At 38.8% G+C, this 23228-nt stretch overlaps 1 protein-coding gene across 1 annotated transcript in view; it reads right to left on the bottom strand.

The window, feature by feature from the left end:
- The window catches only part of kcnq1.2 (potassium voltage-gated channel, KQT-like subfamily, member 1.2), a 567343-nt gene that overhangs the window by 484758 nt on the left and 59357 nt on the right, over positions 1 to 23228 (bottom strand). The window contains exons 5-8 of the mRNA XM_072552112.1: positions 21144 to 21240; positions 9942 to 10082; positions 9001 to 9111; positions 5949 to 6044 (exon numbers count right to left, since the gene is read on the bottom strand). Of these exons, the coding sequence (XP_072408213.1) occupies positions 5949 to 6044; positions 9001 to 9111; positions 9942 to 10082; positions 21144 to 21240 (445 nt within the window). The remainder of the gene's footprint in view (positions 1 to 5948; positions 6045 to 9000; positions 9112 to 9941; positions 10083 to 21143; positions 21241 to 23228) is intronic.

Raw genomic sequence — 23228 nt, 5'->3', positions numbered from 1 at the left:
GATAGTGAAGATTCAAATGCAGTTCTTTCAGTTTTTTGAAAAATTATCCACTTTGAATGGCTGTAAATTGAGAGAGGCGAATATTTAAATGAGACATGGGTGTCTTTGTTCACCAGGGAAAAGTGAGGATTGCAGATGCTGGAGAGTCAAAGTCGAAAAGTGTGGTTCTGGAAAACATTCCTCTTTAAGGGCTTATATCTGAAATGTTGACTCCCCTGCTCCTCAGATCCTGCCTGACCTGCTGTGCTTTTCCAGTACCACACTTTGACTCTGTCTTTGTACACCAGTCATGGAAAGTAAGTACACAGATGCAGCAAGTAGTAAAGTAGTAAGTATATTGGCCTTCATAATGAGGGGATTTGAGTAAAGGAACAAGGATGCCTTGCTGCAATTACATAGGGTATTGGTGAGACCACACCTGGAATATTATATGTAGTTTTGGTCTCCTTATCTGAGGAAAGGTGTTCTTGCTACATAGGGAGCACAGTGAAGGTTTACTAAATTGCTTCTTGGGATGATGTGGAGGTACCAGTGTTGAACTGGGTGGAACAATGTTTCCAATGGTGGGGGAGTTCAGAACTGGGGGACATGGTTTAAGGAGAAGGGGTAAATCTAAAATGACAACAAGCTTGATTTCATTATTTTCAGTACCCTCATCTAAATCATTAAGACCTTGACTATAGTATGGTGTTTTATTGCACGAAACTCAATTCAATGCAGATTCATCTTGGATTCCAAAATGACACTGAAAGATGATTCAGTACATATTTTTATCATTAATATTTGATGAACAATCTCCAAACGAAGGTGAAGAAGTCAAATTGATGAACAACATTGAACATTTATGCTGCCACCGCTTATATTTTTATTTGTACTTGTCCATTTGAACTTGTGGCAGATTCATACTTTATAATCAGTAGAATTGAAGCTAATTTTGTGTACATAACACCTCATTCAATGATACTGGAGATAAATTTTCTTAATAATGTGAAGCAAAACAAGCAAATTGCTAATCTATTAACTATTAAATTAATAATGTTGTTTAAGCTGTTGTGATATTGTAGCAATTTTAAACCCATATAATATACTTTCTCAAGTGATAATTTAAAACTGACTTCTGAATGAGACTGCAGGGAACATTATTATTGCAAGGATTGTAGAAAGTATTTCCCATTGATTTTTTAAATAAGTGAATCAGAAATGAAAGCAGCTTAAGACTTGCAGTAAGTAGAAATGTTGCAACTGAAACTCTTAAATGAATTAATTTTGTGTAAAGTGCCTTATAGAAAGAAAAATTAAATTTTTGCTGCTAAACTTTAAATCCCTATTTGTTTAAAGAAATCAGGATTTGTTTTTAAAATTCACTTAATGGGTGCTCATTTTGTGTTACTGCATTTCTACATTATTCTGGTTACTGGCTTAGTGTTTCCAAAATAGCCTCATCATAGTATTTTCACCACTGTAAAGCTACCATGAGGCATAGATCCCACAGACCTCATTAAAGCTGGGTCCCAGTGTATTAGATATAAATAGCTGAGACCGAAGTACTGACGCTACCACTTCTCTCCATAGTAACAGTTCCAAACTGAAAATGACCTGTTTATTCATACTCTCTACTTTCTGCCCTTTAACAAATCTTCAATCCATTAACCACCACTAACCCTGTTGAGTCTAGACTTGTACAACAATTTTCCCAAGACATCTTATCAAATGCCTTTTGAAAATGTAGAATCAGTAGATAAATTATCTATCCTACTTGTTACAAATTCAAAAAATTCCAATAGCTTGACAAATGCAGGTTACCTTTCTCAAAACCATGCTAATTCTGTCTAATCATATTATTTTCTTCCTTAATGATGAATTCCAGCATTTTTCTGATGCCTGATGTCAGGCTAACTGGCTGCCTTTTTATTATTTCTCACCCATCTTTATTGTTGCATTCACTATCTGCCAATCCCATAAGATCATACAAGGAATTCAAAAAAGTCATAATCAATAAATCCACTGTCTCTATAGCCACTTCCTGAGAACTCAAGCTCATATTGAGGCAATGTGGCATTTTAAGTCATCTTAACTTCTCCAATACTACTTATACTAGCAATAACATCTTTTACTTCTGTACTACCTTTCAAGTCAAAATACCAGAGTACTTCAAAGAAGCATTAGAAAAGAAATTACACAAAGTACCATAGTAAATATGAGATTATAGGTCAGATGACTAAAAACTTAGTCAATAAGTTTGGTTTCAAGGAATGCCTCAAAAGGAGGAAGATGATGAATGCCATCAGGGATGCCAAGAGACAACGCCAGTCTAAACTAGAATCCCAGACTAACTACATGAAAACATATCAACTGGGGCAAGGCTGACACAATATAATGGACTACAAATTTGAGTGGAGTAGAATCACTGACAACATCACATCCCTTATTGCATATGATGCTCATTTTAAACAGAAGGTTGGTGAAATGATGTCACCTCCCAGAGAGCCTCATGTGCACCTGTACACACTGTCACCCCCACAGATGTCAGATCAGCCTTCTTGATTGTGAACTCATGGAAAGCTGTCGTCCTGGATGGAGCTGCCGGCTGTGCACTCAGATCCTGCATAGACCAGCTGGTGGGAGTATTTGCTGACATCTTTAACCTCTCCTTACTCTGATGGGAGGTTCCCACATGCTTTAAGATGACCACTATCATCTGGCTACCAGAGAAAAATCAGGCAAGGTGCCTTAATAACTACTGCTGAAAATGTGTTGCTGGAAAAGCGCAGCAGGTCGGGCAGCATCCAAGGAACAGGAGAATCGACGTTTCGGGCATAAGCCCTTCTTTTCCAGCAATACATTTTCAGCTCTGATCTCCAACATTTGCAGTCCTCACTTTCGCCTTAATAACTACTGCCTGGTAACTCTGACATCCATCATTATAATGTACTTTGAGAGGTTAGTAATGGCACACACCAATTCCAAACTTCCAAATTGCTTTGATCCACTACAATTCGCCTATTGGTCCACGTCAGACACCATCTCTCCCTGGCCCTACACTCATCCCTGGAACAAACAGATAACAAAGACACCGATATCAGACTCCTTTTTATTCAATTTAGGTCTACCTTCAAAACCATAATTCCACATAAATTCATCTCCAGACTCAGATCGAGGGCTCTGCTCCCTCCTCTGCAACTGGATCATTGTGGTCTGCAGGTCAGGAAGTCAATCATAAGGATAGGTGACAACACCTCCTCTACAATAATCATCAACACCAGCACCCTGCAAGATTGCGTACTCAGCTCCTTACACTCTCAACCGTGTGGCCAGATTCAGCTTCAACTCTATTTATAAATTTGTTGATGACACCACCATAGTAGATCAGATCTCAAACAATGAGATAGGGAACAGGAAAGAGATAGAGAGCTTCATGGCATAAAGAGGAGATGATCGAGAGCTTTAAGTTTAAGTATCGCCAACAATTTGTCCTGGTCAGACCACATTTGGAGTAATGTGTGCAGTTCTGGGCCCCATATCTCAGGAAGGATGTATTGGCCCTGGAGCATGTTCAGAGGAGGTTCATGAGAATGGTCCCAGGAATGAAAAGCTTAACATATGAGGAATGTTTGATGTCTCTGGCTTTATACTCCATCGAGTTTAGAAGGATAAGGGAGGATCCAATTGAAACATACAGAATACTGAATGGCCTGGACAGAGTAGATATTGGGAAGATGTTTCCATTGGTAGGAGAGACTAGGACCTGAGGGCATAGTCTTAGAGTGAAGGCAAGACATTTCAGAAAGGGATAAGGAGAAACTTCTTTAGCCAAAGAGTGGTGAATCTATGGAATTCATTGCCACAGAAGGCTGTGAAGGACAGGTCATTGAGTATACTTAAGACTGAGATAGATAGGTTCTTGAAAATGGATTACAGGGAGAGAGCAGGAGAATGGGATTAAGAAATGTATCAGCAATGATTAAATGGCAGAGCAGACTCGATGGGCTAAATGATCTAATTTCTGCTCCTGTCTCTTCTGGTCCATCCATTTCGATGCTACAATCAAGAGACCACATCAACACCTCGACTTCCTCAGAAGGTGGAGGAAATCTGGCATATCCACAATGACTCTTATCAATTTTTATAGATGCATCACAGAAAGCATCCCATCTGGATGCATCACAGCTTGATATGGCAACTGCTGTAACCAAGACCACGAGAAATTACAGAATTCTGAATGCAGCCTGATCCATCACAAAAACCAGCCTTCCTTCCACTGATTCTGTCTATACTTCCCACTGTCGCGGGAAAGCAGCCAACATAATCAAAGGCCCCTCCCACCCCAGTTATACCCTCTTCCAAAGGGCAGAAGACACAAATGTTAGAAAACACATACCAACAGATTCAAGAACAGCTTGTTCCTCTCTGTTATCAGAGTTATGGGTGTATCTCTCATATATTAGAGTCGATCTTTCTTTGGACCTTCTTCAATGTTGTAACACTATATTCTACAATCTGTTCTATTACCAGAATGTAGTTAAAGCACGATTTGTCTGGATAGCATGCAAAACAATACTTTTCACTGTATATTGGTACATATGACAGTAATAAATCAAAATCAAATCAAATTTAATGAGGTAGAGAGGTGCAAAAAGGGAATTTATGAGCTTGAATCGCAGGCAACCTAATTGGGTATGAACAAAAAGCCAGGATGAGATGAGTATAGATATCTAGGAGGGTGAAGGAACTGGAGAAAATGGCGTGGGGGCAGGGGAGTGGGCAGTAGGGGAAAAAAAGAGAGCGCGAGCAATGTCATGGAAGGTTTTGCAAACAAAGTCTCTAGCTTAGTTTCAAATAATTGCCAGGGAGTGGTATCAGTAACTTTGGAACAGTATTGGAGGTAGGTCTGTAAATAATAGCTTCAGTTTTCTTAGAATTTAAATGGAAGGGATTTCTGCACTTCCACAACTGAATGTTGAATAAAGAATCGAATAATTTTGCGGCAGTAAAAGAGTTGAGAGAGATGGAGTGTGGTGGTACTGGATGTCCAAGGATACAAGATAAACAATGCAGACAGTGATTTTTCATCATTTATGATCTTTTGCCTAAGTTATAACAAATGAATGGGGAAAAAGCTTCAATAAAATTGCAAAAGTTTAAAATCTGTGTAAATTTGCTTATCTCAAGTTGCTGAGATAATAACGTATTTTGCTATCCAGGTTTAGGATTAATGTAAAGTGCAGCAACATACACTAAAATCAATGTCTGGGTTCAAAACCTCTAGAACCAGAAAATTTAAACAAGGAAAATCCAGAATTGAGAATTCTAGGATGGGAGGCTTGAAAGGCATAAGTTTGAAAACCCACTAAACACTACTGGCTTTAATTTAGATACAGCTGTAATAGCAGCATTTTTGCAAAATTCCTCATGATAGTGTATAGGCAGATATTCCCATTTAAAGAATTTGGAAAGAAATAGAATATAAACTTACTTTTCAAACATTTGAAGAAAAGTTTTCTGTTGTTTTTAGCAAAATTGGCTTAACATTGCAAACATTTTAATCTGGATACGAAGAGTGGTTAGTATCATTTTTCTGACATTACAGGATATTAAAAAAGGTTAAAAAATGCCAAATTTAAGAATACAATATATTTAGTCACACATTTTAAATGCTTCATTTGTTAAATAATCTCAAAGTTTCAACGTATACACTTCTGCAGCCTATAATGAAAAGCTGAAAATGCTTTCCGATTGCACGATTGAAGTAAATGGGAGAAAATAACCACTGGAATTTTTTCTCTACCATTTGATGAGGGAAAAGAATATTTAGTGAGATATACAGAGAAAAAGCAGCAGATACCTAAGCAACATGAATTATCAATTGCACGACAATATCATACCCTATTTCAATTTTCTTATGGCTCATAATGACAATTGTCTTTTTACATCACATTTGCAATGCATACCTGAATGAGGGAGGCAGCAGCTGGTATCTGCCGACTGAAATGTTTCTGACGTTGTTTCTGTTGGACTTTGAGAGCAAATCCAGATCCCAGTATACCCTTAAAATGGAATATTTCATTAAAGCATATCATTGTACTTGAAAGCAATATTATTTGAACATTTTATTAAATTTCTTTTGTGAACCATGCAACCAACCTCCAATATCAGATCTATTCCAGTACAATATTACCTTAACTATGGAAGAATAAAGGAATGTAGAGGGAAAAGGCAAAGCATTAATGGACAAATGCAAGTTTTATTTCCCATTCAAAAGTTGAGGCGGAACAAATTTAGGGATCTATAAAACAAATTCTTCAATAATGGGAGGAAGAAGTCTGAAATGCTTAGTCAAAAATGTGATAGCAAAGCATTAATGGACAAAAAAATATCAAGAATGGATTCCCAAAGGGAGGATTATGCTTGACCAACTTCATTGGATTATTTGAAGTAACAGAAGGTAATGTAGTGCATGTAATGTAAATGAACTCTCAAGTGGTTTTGGATATCATACCACTTACTAAACTCATGAATAAGTTTGGAGCATGTCATGTCAGGAAACAGTGAGTAAACTGGATCATAAACTGGCTACCAAATGGAGAACAGATGTAGAGGTTAAAGATATCATTTTGACTAGCAAGGGTGAAAACTGGTGTTCCACTGAGATCAGAGGTGCTGCTGTACACTACTTTCAGAAATAATTTGAAATCAGAATGGGGTATACTATACCAAAAATTGCAAGTGACACTACTTTGGTGGGTATATTTAAATAAACATAGCAAGACTACCACAAAATATATAAAGTCATCAAAAAGATTTGCAGAATAAAATGGAGATATAAAGCAGTGACCTATATTGAAATTAGTTTTCAATGTGTCTAAAAGGGTCTGAAGAGTGAATACTGAGCAGCTCATTAGGATAATACAAACTGAAATTGCATTAGAACTGCATAGGATCTCAAAAGGGGAAAAAAAATACATCTGATCCTCCTCAAAATCTGTGGCGATGTCTGTCACATCAATGTAACAGGTAACCAGTTGATAATAAACTTTATCTTGTTAGCCACAAGAGACTTGACTTCGAACAGGAAGTGGATTTCCTTTACAGCACTGGACCAAGCAAGGTCCTATAGTTTTTTACATTTGAAACGGATGGTGGCAGCAACCTTTATCATGAAGAGCAGCTCAGACAGGGGAGTGAGCTGGCATGCTCATCCAGCAAAATTATGAAGTGAGACTTAAAAAATGATGACTTTTTCAGCAGAGTTGGCATGATAAAAGTGTGATCTGATAGAGGCTTTCAAGAATATGATTGAATAGACTTCTTTAGTTGATAAGTGCACACATTTGGTATGATGATAAAAATAATTGAAGGGGAGAGTAGAATTTTTGTTTAAACGTTAGGAATATCCTGCTTTTTATTTCACACATTTCATAAAGTATTTTATATCCACTTGAACCATCAATACAAGCAGATAGATTTTCATCAAAAGGATGATTGCGCAGCACTTGTGGGTGACTTCAGATTATGTACTCTAGCCCTATTGTCTGCTTCAACTCTGCAACTTTCTAAAAGCTTGATTTGTCAATGTCACCCTAGACATTAACATGTAAGATGAACTTAACATTCACCTCATTACTTATGTATCCAAACTGGATGGCACTATTCTCATGGAATCCCTTGGCTGGAGAGTTTTTTGCCTGCTGTGAGAAACTTCTGGTGTCAACGTTGCTGGCATTTTAATTTAATGCCCAGCTGCACAAACACAAAAGATGCTCAAAGTCAGAAATGCTCTTCATATATGGTGCTACTCAGTATCTCGTTTTGACCCATTGCAGGAGAAATTTTTCCATATTTGGGCCAGGATATCCAAGAATAGTAGGAAGTGATAGACGTGAGGCTCCACATCTCATATTTGGGGAAAGGTCTCCACCTGGCCAGAGAAGAGAATGACCATTCATGTGGAAGCAGGGAGTCCTCAATGGGCAACTAACCCAGTGAGCCTCATTGTGTGTGCTGCTCTCCAATTACCACAAAAGTTAAGTCAACCTTAACCTCCACAAACCTTTAGTCGTCTTCCGCAACCACTTTCATCTTTTCTCTTATGCAGTCATTGGTAGCAGACAGGGAACCTCAAACACAAAAACCCTTAGCTCCACTGCTCCCTCCGAGGAGGATGTCACTGAACCCTTTTAGACAAAGCTTTCACCTGCACTCTCCACCTACTCAGTAAGTTTCATCTCAGTGAGTTCTCTATCTAGATTATGTTTAGGAGCATAATCTGGCGAACACATCACTGACACATCTCCACAGCTGGTCAAGGAAGAAACGCCCCAGGTCGCTAACACTTCGGGACCGTTTGACTATGTAACTGCACAGACAATGATTTCATGATCGTAGTCATTAATGACACCTATACTCTGGCAGCCTACCTACCTGGCATCTCACCTTACAGGACTTCCACAAGACCACATAGCATAAGCATATCATTAACAAGACAAATTACACTAATCATACGTTGTTTCACAAAAATATAATTTACCATTCTGATCAATAGCTACATAAGTGTAATTTTTAATCTAATTCTAGTAACTATTGCAAATATAACCTTCTTGGCTTTAATTCTTTTTGTCTCTGGTGGAACACAGATCACATAATCCCATAAATTTGTCATTTAATAATGTCAGTCAGTATTTACTCCAACTAGTCTTATTTCTATCCATTTAGCTCCATTTTAAAAAAAGACCTGTCCAAACTAACCAGCATTTAAAGCCAATGAACTTCATTCAACTTAAAGTTGATTTCACATCATTTCTTTGATCTTTAAAATATATTTTCTAGTCAACTACTTTTTCCAAGCGGCTCTCTTGTCCTTACTGACTTTGATAAATCATGTCATGTTATACAGCAAAATTAGAAGCTTCCAATAAGGGGAGTTCTGATATATATCCAGCCCATGCAGAAGATATAATCCATTTAATCCTTAATGTTCAAAGGCAAACAGCAATGTTTACTTACTGCTGGAAGTGCAAAGAAAGATATAGCAAAGACAGAGAAGCAAGATGCTATTGTCTTCCCAATCCACGTCTGTGGAACTTTGTCACCATATCCAATTGTTGTAACTGTGACCTAAGAGGGAAAAAAAATCAGTGAAATTACGAAATGTAGTATCCAATCTGTTTTAAATTATAACTTTAGAAGAAATTTATAGATCGTCACTATGTTTAATATTTTTGTTGATTTCTGGATACAGTTGAATGGATAGGGAACAAGAGTACAAATCATTGCTTACAGCTAAAATGTTTAGACCAAAGTACTTCCTAATCCTATGTAAATACCTGTAAGAACTCATAAGTTTGATCACTATTTTGTTATAACATGAACTTCTTAAGCTATGTTTGCATCTTGAATGATGAAAAGGTGAAGCAAGTCTGCGGGAGTGCTTTTTAATCCAAGTTTATTATAATGACAACAGTGTAATACAAAACTACGTTTAACGTTTTAAAAAAATTCTGCTGCAGGGAGGTCTCCAGGATCACTTCCTCATCTCTATTTTGGAACTCCATGACATCAACAGAAGAAACTTCTTATGTGCCTTGGTTTAATTTCATCATAAAAATAGAAGCAATGACATTGGCTGTTGGGGGTCAGCCAATCGAGAGTTTCTTCAAACCAAGAAAAGCATCCAATTATCAACATACTCTTTACTGTTTACTAGGATGTCCACTGCTGCTTTGTTACCTTTACAGCACTGCAGCAAAATGAGCAGCAGCACTACAAAGTAGAAAATTGATTATTTTGTTAATAATCAATTCAAGAATGTGTCCTGTAGAGTTTGGTGATTTTAAATGTATACAGAAAAATAGCAGTCTTAAAGTTCATAATGAAGCAAGTTTAATAATTTCATACTCGGATGAAAATGTCATTGAGAGCATAGGATCAAATACAAAGGAACTCACCACACCCCACCACAAGGCATCAGCATAACTACCAAACCCAGTCTTTCCCTTTTCATCAACTGCATCTTTCTCAGCCAAATATACAAAATAGGAGGAGAAGATCAGACCCAGAAAACCGATGTACAGTGTTGTTATGAGTTCCTGCAAAAACAAACATTGAATGCAGATTAAATATTACTGTACAATTTTTAAGCTTGTACATCATAATTCACTTTAAATTATATTTTAGAGGTGATAAGATTTCATCAGCAACTGCACAAAGAGCAAGACTCTATTTTGATACATTACTCTTATCACAACAGGGAATATTTGTTGAAAAATCCGCTGGATTATCTATCCTTGGTCAGCAGCAGTTTTTAAACCTTCTAACCTTACAAACTTAGAAAATGCAGGTTGAATCTTAACTGGTGGTATGACAAACTCCAAAGCTCCATTAGAGCTCATTGGTCACAGAATGTCTAACTGTGGGCACTGAGTGATCCCTCTTCATGGAGTTTTAAGCATGGAACTTGCTGCAGAAGGGATGCAAGCAGTCAGACTGAGAGCCCCCTCAATTACCTGTTGCTTTGACTTGTGAATGGTCACTGATGCTTTTCTTTCTACAACAAACCATTATGGTCAATAAAAGCAGGCTCACACTGTCAGAAGTGTACCCTTAATCAACTTGCCAGGGAAGCTGTATGTTCAGCTGAAGGAATGGGCTAAATCCTGCTTTGCGACCAGTTATGATCAGATGGGTGCACTATCTTTTGTATTTCAATTCTCTAGGAGTCACAAAATAAATGTAATTGTTTTACCCACTTCCCAATTGGGCCAGTATGCTAATAGATATAAAATACAAAGATCCATTCAGCCTTCTTTACTGAACACAAAATTATTGACTTACTACAAACAAAACTTACCCAATGACTATGCAAAACAAGTTAACACTCCTTTATTGCTATATTAAAATATTAGTTTGTATCTCACTAAATAAACCAAACCATACACAGAAACAAACCCGCACATGGCATGTAAAGAACAAGGATTTCTTTCTGCGGACACATTTTGCCCAAAAAAAGCTTTATGCCAATAAGTCTTAGTTCCTGAGGACAAACATAAAAGAATAAGTTGTGTAATGTTCAGGCAGCTGTTGACCTGACATTCTCGTGCACAAAAAAGATGGATGTCACCAGATACAATTGCAGATGCCTCTGGGATCTTTGCCAATACAGCTTGCATAGGCAAGAAAATACTAAGCATTCTTTCAGATGCTCTTCAGAAGGGCAATTGGGGTTTAGAAAGGATGTCACTCTTTAAATTTACATAAATTTTCCATCTTGTTCTCTTGCATCACTATTAACAAAGCCTTGGTCTTTTGAACTGGGCCTCTGCACCATCTGCCCTTTTACTCCCCCACTTCCTTTATCAGAAGTATTTGAAAAACCCATTTTCCAACCTTTCAATTCTGAAGAGTAATTAGCAGACTTGAACCGTTAACTTTATTTTTCTTCACAGATGCTGCCAGACTTGATGAGTTTCTGGAGCTTTCTCTGTGTTTGTCCCACATACCAAGACTTCAAAATCCAAACGCAAAATTTTATTAAACTATAGTTGAGTCACACACCTTACATTTTCATTTTCTATGGGGGAAGTATAATGTATCTTTAGAAGACATTTTCATTGTCCACCAAAAATGATCGAATTTCTATATCAGATTAACAGTAGTAATGTACTGAATATACAATGAGTTACACAGCAACCTTATTTTACATAAGTTCAAGAGCACCACAGTAGTCAGTGTCTTTCATATGTGCTGTCAATAAAGTTCCCAATATAACATTTCCTTTATCAGACAATTTTAAAATTATGCAATTAGAGAATTAAGCGCCAGTATAACAACTAAGTCTATGCCCTGAATATTTGATGAGTTTTGAAGACAAAGGTTTGTCCATATAAATAACAATTTATTTCACATTGTTGGTGAAGTATATTTCAAAATGATGTAGACTGTCTACGTCTCAAGTGCTGAATATTTTTGCTAACGTGGTCAGTTTCTTTGAAAACTACCTGATGGACTAATTAATCTCAATCTTATTGTTTTGCAGTAATACAGATTCCATAGTGATACCATTGGTATCAACAACCAGTTTGAAACGTTTCTCAATTTGATGCAGCTAAAACTGGTTGCCAGCACAGCTTTCAGATTTTCAAACTATCCTCATTTCATCACTTCTTAATAATGCTACCCCACCACGTTTTACATCCATCCTCTCTCTCCTTATTCCGAATGTTTTGTCTATAAGATGGAAAGCCTCTAAGTTTTTTCTCTTAACGCATTCCCCTACACGCTTATGCTTCATGGCTATAATGTTTGGGCATAATATATTTGAGCAAGGAACAAAGGAATGCAGACAAAGGAGAAAATCTACCTTTAACCTACTATTCAAATATTTTGTTAGTAATCTTTTTATTGTAGTATTTTAATCTTTTCAAATCCAGATCTTTAAAATGAGTTTCTGGAGTGACAGTTTTTAAACAAGAGTTCATTTTAAGAAGTTAAGCTTACTACCCAAAAACAAATGAGCCAACACATATGCGCAAATGTGCTTCTGAAGGGTTTTTCCAATTGTAGTTGGAATAACTTGACCCTTGCATCTTTCATTTAAAATCAACTGAACAGAGCCACTGTTGCTATTTCTAAAATAACAGCTGTGGGTAATCAACATTTTCTGAGTTCAATTGCTCCAGTTATTTTGTCCCATAATCTTTTTAGGGTTAAACAAACAAAGCAGCAATCTTGTCAGTTGAAATGTCCTACTTAATTAAATGTGACTTTTAACATATTTAACTATTCATCTAATATTAAGGTAGAAAATCATTAGTCCATTAAAGCACATATAATGACATCTCCATGAAATATTGGTCATATTTCATGAAGGTAATATTGTAACTAAGAACAGATGAAAAAAAAAATTACAAAGCAAAGCAATCTCATTGGAATTCATCTACAATCCTTACATCAACATAATTCTTGCCTGCTTCTCCCTCTGTGCAATGCTTGCTACTGAGGCTGGCAGCTTCCAAGTGCAAAGGGATCATGATTTACCAACGCCTGTACCTGTGAATGCTATCCCATACAGGGATGTAATTTTGAAGATCTAACATACAAACGTTTCCTGTTCTTACAAACGGCTATGTTATTTTGATCTGCATTGTGTTCCAACTTGCGTACAAAATCAATTTACGAAAGAATGGAACCCATTTACAACCTTGAGACTGCCTGTAAGTGCAAACTGAGTGAGCACTAAGAATGAAGCAAAGAGGCATAAGACGTTGCTTGTGTGTATGCAAAAGATACTTGTGTGCTCCCATGGGCAAAGTGACCTGGCAGAAGTATGCAAGTCATAAGTGTCCCTGCGTTCCAAAGTGAAATCCTGAATGACAGAAATAGTGAGATATTGGTCCAAAAATAAATTGGATGTTGCAGTGAAGCTGATGATTTGGTGATGCCCACTTGCATTGCTGAAGAGTGAAAAAGGATGGGTCTCCATGGAGAATGCAGCAAACAGTGGTGAAGATATAATTGTTTGAAGGTGCAGAAAGGTAGTGATGGCAAACTGCAGCTGCTGCTCTGACTTTCATATTGAGATTTGGTGCCATCCAGTTTCTCATGGAAGGAAAGGAGAATTGGTAGTTGCATAGAAATGAGGTGAGATTAGCTAACGAGGGATTGTAAATGTAAGGAAATAAAATGTAAATCACTGCTCACAGCAAGATTCAGAACTCACCATTTAAACCCTTGAGAGAAAGAATCAGAAGTTTTCATTAGCTTTAACAGTCTGATTTTCATATTTTGCCTTATTTTCCCTGAAAATTCCACCCATTGGAGGCGTAACATGCTACCTAAGAAATTATGAAACAAATTCAGACAAGGTGCTCAATTTTTGTTTTGGTTGCTGGTGTCATTATATTTTTTGTAGCTTTCCTCTACTTGATTAAAGTTTCAATAGTCTATTAGAAATGGTCTGCCTGGTGCTAAAGTACATCTTGTTCGCTCAAAAGCTTGTGCCAAAGTAAATTGTTTCTGTACGTGGCTGCAAACACTGGTATTATGGGGAATCAGCCCAGTCACCCCCTACCAGGCAATTCCGCTGAACTACTGGATAACAAATGGATGAACTGCTGTGAAGCTTTTATAGCCTTTGAACAAAAGGAATCATAGAAATCTGAGCTTCCACTACAACTATGACAATGGCCATAAGTTGCAACAAGGTAGATTCCACAAGTGAACTGATAAAAGTGATGACCTATTTAATGGTTTGAAAAGAAGGTTTCAAGGTATATGTCAAAGTTACATATTTCAAATGCCAAGGTGGTCATAGCTCTTTGATATTCCTTGGCACCGAACATAGACTTTCCAGTGTAGCAATACAATGATAAAAAATGCCTCTTGATTATTCAAAAGCAAGCAGTCTGTGTTAGAAATTATGGGCAGAATTTTCAGTGTATGATAAACGTGGGCAAGTGCAAGTCAGTTGGAAAAATATGGCAAGTTTGTCAGAAATTAGATTCTTGAAGTAGAGAAAAAAAATGTCTGATTATACAACCCAATTTTGAATGGCAAGATGGGAATTTTGCTATTGAGCAGTGAGAGGCTTGTTTGCATGGACATTAATACCCAATCTCCCCTCACTGACATATACTTTTCTATTCTCCCACATGTTGAATTGACAGCGAGTGTTTGCAACATGTAAATCAGTTTGGGTACCTGGTGGCTGCAGTTTGCCACATGTTCATCCGGGCATCCATCTTGGAAAACAGTTTTCAAATATTAGGACATGGTCTATGAGCAGCCAGAACCTATCCTTCAGATGTAAAATGCATAAAGTGTCCAACTATGTGGATACAAATCTGGTTACAAATAATCTTGACTGTTCGTCATCACAGACTGAACATTGTCATCTGAATGAAACAGAAGTAATCATAGGTGATTTTTTTTTAAAAAAGTGACACAATCCAAGATCTTTGGACCACACAAGGGAACAGAGCTTTATTCCTCACCTTGAGCTCTAAGTATTTGCCAACGTAATGCAACCTTTTTTGGATGTTGTGGTGGCAGGGGTGCAAGGTACCAGTAATCAAACAGCAATTAAAAATCTCCTACTGCATATGCACAATAGGTTTTGTACTGCATTGATTAAAATAAGATCGATGTCAAAGCAACATCTAAATGCATTCCTTGACCATTCCTTGTCGGAGTATTCCATGTTTCACTGTACAAAGACTATGCTAAACCATGAGATGTGAAAGTTGCTCATGTTACCAAGGACCTGTTCTGCTTCTGATATTTCCCATGCAAGTTCATTGGAAGCCTGACATTATTATTGTCTCTCTTTCTGTGGCACTACAAAAGGTGCAGAGAAATTGAGGGAGAACAGATGTGCCACCAGTCCAGGAGGAGTAGCAACCTCTGGAAGCTGCCAAACACCCTCATGATCAAAAGGCTGCAGGAGAAGATCCCCTTAGGATGTAGATGAAGTACAGGAGGCCCACGTGTACCATACTCAAGATCATTTCTTCCGGGTGAAGGTGATACAGTGACAATGAGGACTGCACAAGTCCCAGAACACCATCGCACAACTGTTCCAATGATTGGGACCTGTGGGCATGAGATGGCCATTCTAGCTCAGTGGCCATTAAGATGACAGGTGTGCCAAATGTTTATTCAATAAGCTCTTCCAAGGATCCAGTGGGCATCTATGTGGATTTCACTCCCTTGATACACAAGTGCATTAATACTACTTCTGATGCAATTTGTGTGAGATCACATTGCTTGACCTCATATCCCCACAATAACGTTGGTGCTGCAGCTCAAGCATTTGTCTTTACCAAGACAGCTGGCTTCCCCATGTGCAAGGTGCTATAAACTGTACACTTATTGCATTGAGAGCACCATATCATGATGCAACAGACTTCAACTGAAAACGATTCTATTTCAATGGATAAATCAACTGTGATCATAAGAATCATGTGTTAGAGGCCTGCACCAGGTATCCTGGGAACTGCCCATATCTTTGAGAATTCTCATGATCCTGCTGCATTTTAAGTGCTAGATGCCTTAGAGGGATAGTGAGCAGGACATAAGGGCTACCCTCTGCTACCATGAGTGATGATTCCACTAAAGCAATCCCTAGACTGATGGCCAAGTGTAGGGACAATGCAGAGTCGAAGAGTGTGGTGCTGGAAAAGTACAGCCAGTCAGCACTGTGGCACAGTGGTTAGCTTTGCTGCCTAACAGCACCAGGGACCGGGTTCAATTCCCCGACTTGGGCGACTGTCTGTTTAGAGTTTGCACATTCTCCCCTTGTCTGCGTGGGTTTCGTGCGGGTGCTCCGGTTTCCTCCCACAACCCAAAGATGTGCAGGTTAGGTGAAGTGGCCATGGTAAATTGCCCATAGTGTCCAGGGATGTATAGGTTAGGTGCATGAGTCAGGGGTAAATGTAGGGGAATAGTGTGCACACAGTAAGGATTCTAATTCTAATTCAGGTAGCATCCAAGGAGCAGGAGAATCGACGTTTCAGGCATAAGCCCTTCATCAGGAATGAGGCTTGTAGGCCAAGGAGGCTGAGAGGTAAATGGTGGAGGGGTAGGAGAAGGTAGCTGGGAATGCGATAGGTAGATGAAGGTGGGGGTGAAAGTGATAGGTTGGAGAGGAGGGTGGAGCCGATGGGTGGGAAGGAAGATGGACAGGTAGGACCATACAAGACAGCAGTGCTGAGTTGGGACAGGATGGGGAAACGGGGAAACTAGTGAAATGCACATTGATCCCATGTGGTTGGAGGGTCCCAAGGTGGATGAGGAGGCATTCTTCCTCCAGGCGTCAGGTGGTTAGGGTTTGGCAATAGAGGGAGGCCCAGGACCTGCATGTCCTTGGTGAAGTGGAAGGGGGAGTTAAAGTGTTCCACCACGGGGTAGTGCGTTTGATCAGTACGAGTGTTCTCTGAAACCATCTGCAAGATGGTGTTCTGTCTCCCCAATGTAGGGACATGTACGTCCTGGCCTCCTCCATCACCAAACCCTAACCATCCAATGACTGGAGGAAGAACACTTCATTTTCCACCTTAGGACCCACCAACCACATAGGACCAATGTGGATTTCACCAGTCTCCCATTTCCCTTCCCCCCACCTTATCAGAGTCCCAACCTTCCAACTCGACACATCTTCCTTCCCATCCTCCTCTCTGACCTATCATTACCTCCACCTTTATCTACTTATCGCATTCCCCACTACCTTATCCCCAGTCCCATACCCCTCCTATTTATCTCTCAGCTGCCTTGGCCTACAAACCTCATTCCTGATGAAGGATCTATACCTGAAACATCTATTCTCCTGATCCTCGGATGCTGCCTGACCAGCTGTGCTTTTCCTGCACCACACATTTCAACTCTGATCTCCAGCATCTACAATTCTCACTTTCTACTAGTAGATACAATTCTGTTCACTGGGGCCATAATGGAACAGAAAATATGGTCTTCAATGTTTGGACTGGTTTGGTGGTGTGGGGGGCAGGGGCAGCGTGAAAGATCAGGCTTTAGAGTTCAGTCCATACAGCGTGTGCTGCATAACGCTAGTGTGCTATGCACAGAACAGGAAAAGTGGGGATCTGGTGGACATTGTCTTCCTCCCAAAGACTTAGAACAGGAGAAACATTACCTTCAGCATAATAGAACATTGAAGTAATTGATGCAACAAGTCAGACTGGACTTAATTGACACAGTTCCAATAGATGTGAACTGGGTGCAATATTGTTCAATGATCAAAGGCAGGCAGTCCCCGAGTGTTCCCAGAAGCAGATTCAGCTTTTCATTGTTTTTCCTTCACTTTTGAAGTTGCTTAAAACAGTGAATGCTTTCAACCACTGGAAACACTTCCAGTATGTAATGCTCAAACATTGAACAATAAGATGGTATTCAGTTATGCTGGGCTTTGAGGAAACTGCTGCACTCCCTTACACATGGTTCTAAGGTAACATAACACAAAGGAAAGATAACTTATGTAGCTTGGTTCTTTTTACCACAGTTACAATGATTGTCAATCAGACAGGTGAAGTTAAATAGCAATATTTTTATGAATTTGAGCTTATATTTGCAATGAAATGTCAGCTACACCACCTGCATGCCCTCCCACTATAAGCAATGTGAAAGACCGATAGCACTTGACTTGATGCACAGCTTTAAGAATGGCACCAGCATTAGGAATTCTGGGAGGTTTGAATAGTGGTAAGTATTTCGACCATTGCTGAGCAAAAGGTAGCACGAGCCTGGAGCTATTGAGGTATTATGCATAACTAATAAGGCAAGCAGTGAGAAAACTTACTAGGGTTCACTGAGAAACCTTCCATGAAACATGCTAAAATGAAATAATTATAGCCTGACAGGAGAAAGCCTTAAACTCTATATGCACACATTCAAATCAACTTAAATTGAGAAAGCCAACAGGGAAGTATTGTTATCTCTCACTGGAGTAGGGGTTGAAAAATCAATGCCCGTGCCATGCCCAAAGTCATCACAAAATTTAAAGACATTCTTTAAAGTATGCAGAATTCCATCCTCAGTTTACAGACTTTCAGACTCAAAATTAGTAGAAAGCACAGATCAAGTTTCTGTACTTAAGAAGAATTATTATTTAGAATCATAGAGTCTTGCGGCTCTACAGCTTGAAAACAGACCTTTTGGTTCAACTCGCCCATGCCGACCAGATATCCTAAATTAATCCAGTCCCATTAGCCAGCATTTGGCCCATATCCCTCTAACCCTTCCTATTCATATACCCATCCACATGCCTTTCCAATGTTGTAATTCTACTACCACTTCCTCTGGCAGTTAATTCCATACACCCACCACTCTCTGCATGAAAAAGTTGCTCCCTCAGGTCCCTTTAAATCTTTCCCCTCTCACCTTAAACTTATGACCTTCAGTTCTGGACTCCCCCACCCCGCCCCTCATGATTTTATAAACCTTCATAAGGCCACCCCTCAGCCTCCAACACTCCAGGAAAAAATAGCCCCAGCCTATTCAACCTCTCCCTATAGCTCAAACCCACCAACCCTGGCAACATACATGTGAATCTTTTCTGAACCCTTTCAAGTTTCACAACATTCTTCCTACAGTAGGGAGACTAGAATTGAACACAGTATTCCAAAAGTGACCCAAACAATGTCCTGTACAGCTGCAACATGACCTCCTAACTCCTATACTCAATGCACTGATTTATTACAAGCAAATAGATTCAAGCTACAGGTAAACAATTATGAACCATTGGCATACAAATTGACTGATTAAAACTCCAATCCTGTGTATGCTCCCCTTATATATACACAGACAGGAAATAAATATTAGTGTAATGGACAAAAATAACTGGGAAAGAAATAACTGGGAAAGCAGTTCAGTAATCACTGTTCATAGTATCTGCTTCGTCATTGTCCTTCTCCAGATGATTTCACTGGTATACACAAGGTACCAGATGACTGACTCTCATTTATAAAAGGTTTTTGATTCATTTAATTAGAAGTCATAACGTATAGCAATTGAGGGAACTGCTGAAAACTGGTCTTCTTCATAATTAAAGTGGATTTTGCTGCAGAGAACAGAGTGTAGAGACCTGACCGCTATTCACTCTCTTGATCAGAGCCTCAAGCTGTTTAGCTACTTGAGAACCAAAGTTGTTGACGGGCAGAAGGCCTGTCATTGATAACTGGTCACTTGTCCATAATCCAACCAGTTTTTTGTTGCCTTTTAAACCTCCATTTGTACACCCCTTGCCTCCAGCTCATCTGCACCTTTTCATACTACTGCTTGAACAAGTAGCTGTGTAAACAATACCTGCAATGAATATCAGGTTACTTTCTTTCAAAAGAATGAAGTAATCCTTAGCTTTAGAATGTTTTTTCTTCCATTTCAGTCCACAATTAATAATACAGAAAAACAAAAGACAGTCTTTCCAGTATGGAAGAAAGTTAATAATCGTATATTCATTCTCAAATCTCTCAACTTGTCAGACTGCCTATCCATAATATGTTTTTGATCTACAAGTAGCTATTTCCATCCTTTGGGCAAATATACTATGTTGGTGGGATACCCTGTCCTCAAGCACGTCAGCTGCAAAGAGGGAAAGAATACAGAAACACATGTTGAGATTGATCTTAAAAGTCAGTAGCAGCCATATGTGGGCAACAACCTTCAATTCACAATTCTACTAAGAAGAGTTAAATTTGTACTAAGTCCAGAAAAATCTCCTTTACAAAATGCCTAACTTCAGAACTAGTTTCTCCAACATGCCCAAAGCTATCAAGCCACCAAGCCACCTCACAAACATATCTAAATTCAACCCAATGGAATTTAGAATGGAACCTTATATGATTCAGGTTCTAAACGAAGGACTAAAATGATGAATTTCATACATACTTCAGTTACAATAATATAGGAATGATGTATTAGTTTTTAATTTTACTATAATTTTGATTCAATATTACACTTCCTTTAATATCCTGTCCACTACTTTCCTGGTCCACATTGAATTTCTTTCTTACTACACAAATGTTACTTTTTTCATGGCCTTAAGACTTCATGCAAACTTTTCAATGCAAGCCATGTTATTCTTCAGCCTTCAGGCTGCGTACTTATTTCCTGAGTAAAGCATCATCATAAAGAAGTATACTTCAGCATTCATAGAATCATAAAACCTCTACAGTGTAAAAGCAGACCATTCAGCCCATCAAGTCCACACCAAAGTCTGAAGAATATCCCTACCAGGCCCAACCCACCCCCACCCCCTCACCCTACCTCTGTTCCTGTATATACCATGGCTAAGCCTCCTAGCCAGCACATCCATGAGCAATTTAGCATGGCCAATCCACCAAACCTGCACAGCTTTGAATAATTATGTAGATTGTGAGAGAAGCATTTTCGGATAGCCTCCTGATTGAGGACAGGAACCCCAGTCTGGAGAGTTATATCTTTTTCTAATGGATTCAGCAGCGTTCATTTGCACAAGGAAAATTAATAAAAACAAAAACGTTATTTAATGGCCTCACCTCCTCTTAGGTGAACCTTGCAAGAAAGTCACAGCAACTTTATCTACTCAGGCCCACTGTTAGAAAAGCTGTTGGGCATAATTATAGAATCAGAGCCTGACCTGAACAGTTAAAGATGTAGCTAACCTGACGATGAATGAAAACGACAGAGCCTAAAAGTCTCCAAGTGCCACCCTGTCGATCCACATGCAGCATCCGTAAGATCTGAAGGAATCGAATACCCCTGAAAATACAAAATAACATCAATAATACAAAACACAAACCTAAACATTTTAAAAGTTGCATTTTTACGTTAAACATCTGATGGTTAAAAACTATGTACAACATACTAAAGTCCATCCCGGTTTGGTCTTTGTTGCAAGTACACGAATAAAATAGGAAGATAAATGGCATGTTAGTTTTTATTACAAAAAGGGGCTAAAACACAAGAGTAGGGAAGCCTTATATAGAATTTGGTTACTTTATATGTCTCCAAATTTAAAGAATAATGTATTTGCATTGAAATTACTAGCCTAGTTTCTGGAATAAGAGGGTTCTACTGTGATGACAGGCTGAATAAATTGGAGTTTTGAAGAATGAGTCATCTCATTCAAACATACAAGATTTTGAAGGGGTCTAACATGGTAGACTCTGGGGCTGCTGGTGGAATTTAGGGGGAAAAAAAAGAGCTACAGTCTCAGTATAAATGATCCTTCGCTTGAAATAGAGATAAAATAGGAAACATTTCTTCACTTAGAAGGTTGTGAATGTACAGAATTGTCCATCACAGAGGAACGTGGATGCTCCATTATTAATTACAGACAGATGTCTAGTCTCTTAGTGAGTCAGGATATAGAGGGTTGTGGGGGAGGTAGTGTAATGAAGCAGCAGATTAGCCTCGATTATATTAAATGGTTGCACAAACCTGAGTGCTATGGTCTACTCTTGTTCCTATTTCTTGTGCTCTTTTGTTGTTACTTAATAAGAACTTACCATGCCTTGATAAATCAATGCTGTATTAAATATAGCTGCTTCAAGTGATTTTTATTTACCTCTCAGGTTGCCCTAAAAGACCAGGCATACAAAAAGAGCAACACCAGCTAACAAATTTGGAGATCGTAATTATTCAAACATTAGATTGCAAAAACAATAACTATTTGTAAATATTCCAGAAATTTACAATTCTGCCTAACCTTGATATGGACCTCATTATAATTTTATATATACTATTCCAAATATTACCACAGCTCTCAGCCAAGCAGGATGGGGGAGGCTTGGTGGTATTATCACTGGACTGTTAATCCCAAAGATCCAGATAACATTCTGGGGACTCTGATTCAAATCCTGTCATAGCAGATGGTGGAATTTGAATTAAGTAAATATCTGAAATTAAGAATCTAACGGTGACCATTGTCGATTGTTGGAAAAACCCATCTGGTTCACTAATGTCCTTGAGGGAAGGGAGCTGTCATCCTTACCTGGTCTGGCAATGTGGTTAACACTTAACTGCCCTCTGGGAAATTAGGAATGTTGGCTGATAGGAAACAAAGAGTAGTGATAAACAGCTCCATTTCAGAATAGCAGGCAGTGACCAGTGGGGTACCGCAGGGATCAGTGCTGGGACCGCAGCTTTTTCCAATATATGTTAATGATATAGAAGATGGTATTAGTAATAACATTAGCAAATTTGCTGATGATACTAAGCTGGGTGGCAGGGTGAAATGTGAGGAGGATGTTAGGAGATTACAGGGTGACCTGGACAGGTTAGGTGAGTGGTCAGATGCATGGGAGATGCAGTTTAATGTGGATAAATGTATGGTTATTCACTTTGGTGGCAAGAACAGGAAGGCAGATTACTACCTAAATGGAATCAATTTAGGTAAAGGGGCAGTACAAAGAGATCTGGGTGTTCTTGTACACCAGTCAATGAAGGTAAGTATGCAGGTACAGCAGGTAGTGAAGAAGGCTAATAGCACGCTGGCCTTCATAACAAGAGGGATTGAGTATAGAAACGAAGAGGTTCTTCTGCAGCTGTACAAGGCCCTGGTGAGACCACACCTGGAGTACTGTGTGCAGTTCTGGTCTCCAAATTTGAGGAAAGACATTCTGACTATTGAGGGAGTGCAGCATAGGTTCACTAGGTCAATTCCTGGAATGGCGGGACTACCTTACGCTCAAAGACTGGAGCGACTGGGCTTGTATACCCTTGAGTTTAGAAGACTGAGAGGGGAT

Source organism: Chiloscyllium punctatum, chromosome 32 (genome assembly GCF_047496795.1).
Source record: "Chiloscyllium punctatum isolate Juve2018m chromosome 32, sChiPun1.3, whole genome shotgun sequence".
In the NCBI taxonomy this organism is placed as follows: Eukaryota; Metazoa; Chordata; class Chondrichthyes; order Orectolobiformes; family Hemiscylliidae; genus Chiloscyllium; species Chiloscyllium punctatum.
The sequence above is the reverse complement of the archived record's forward strand: the minus strand, read 5'-3'. Positions and strand labels throughout refer to the sequence as shown.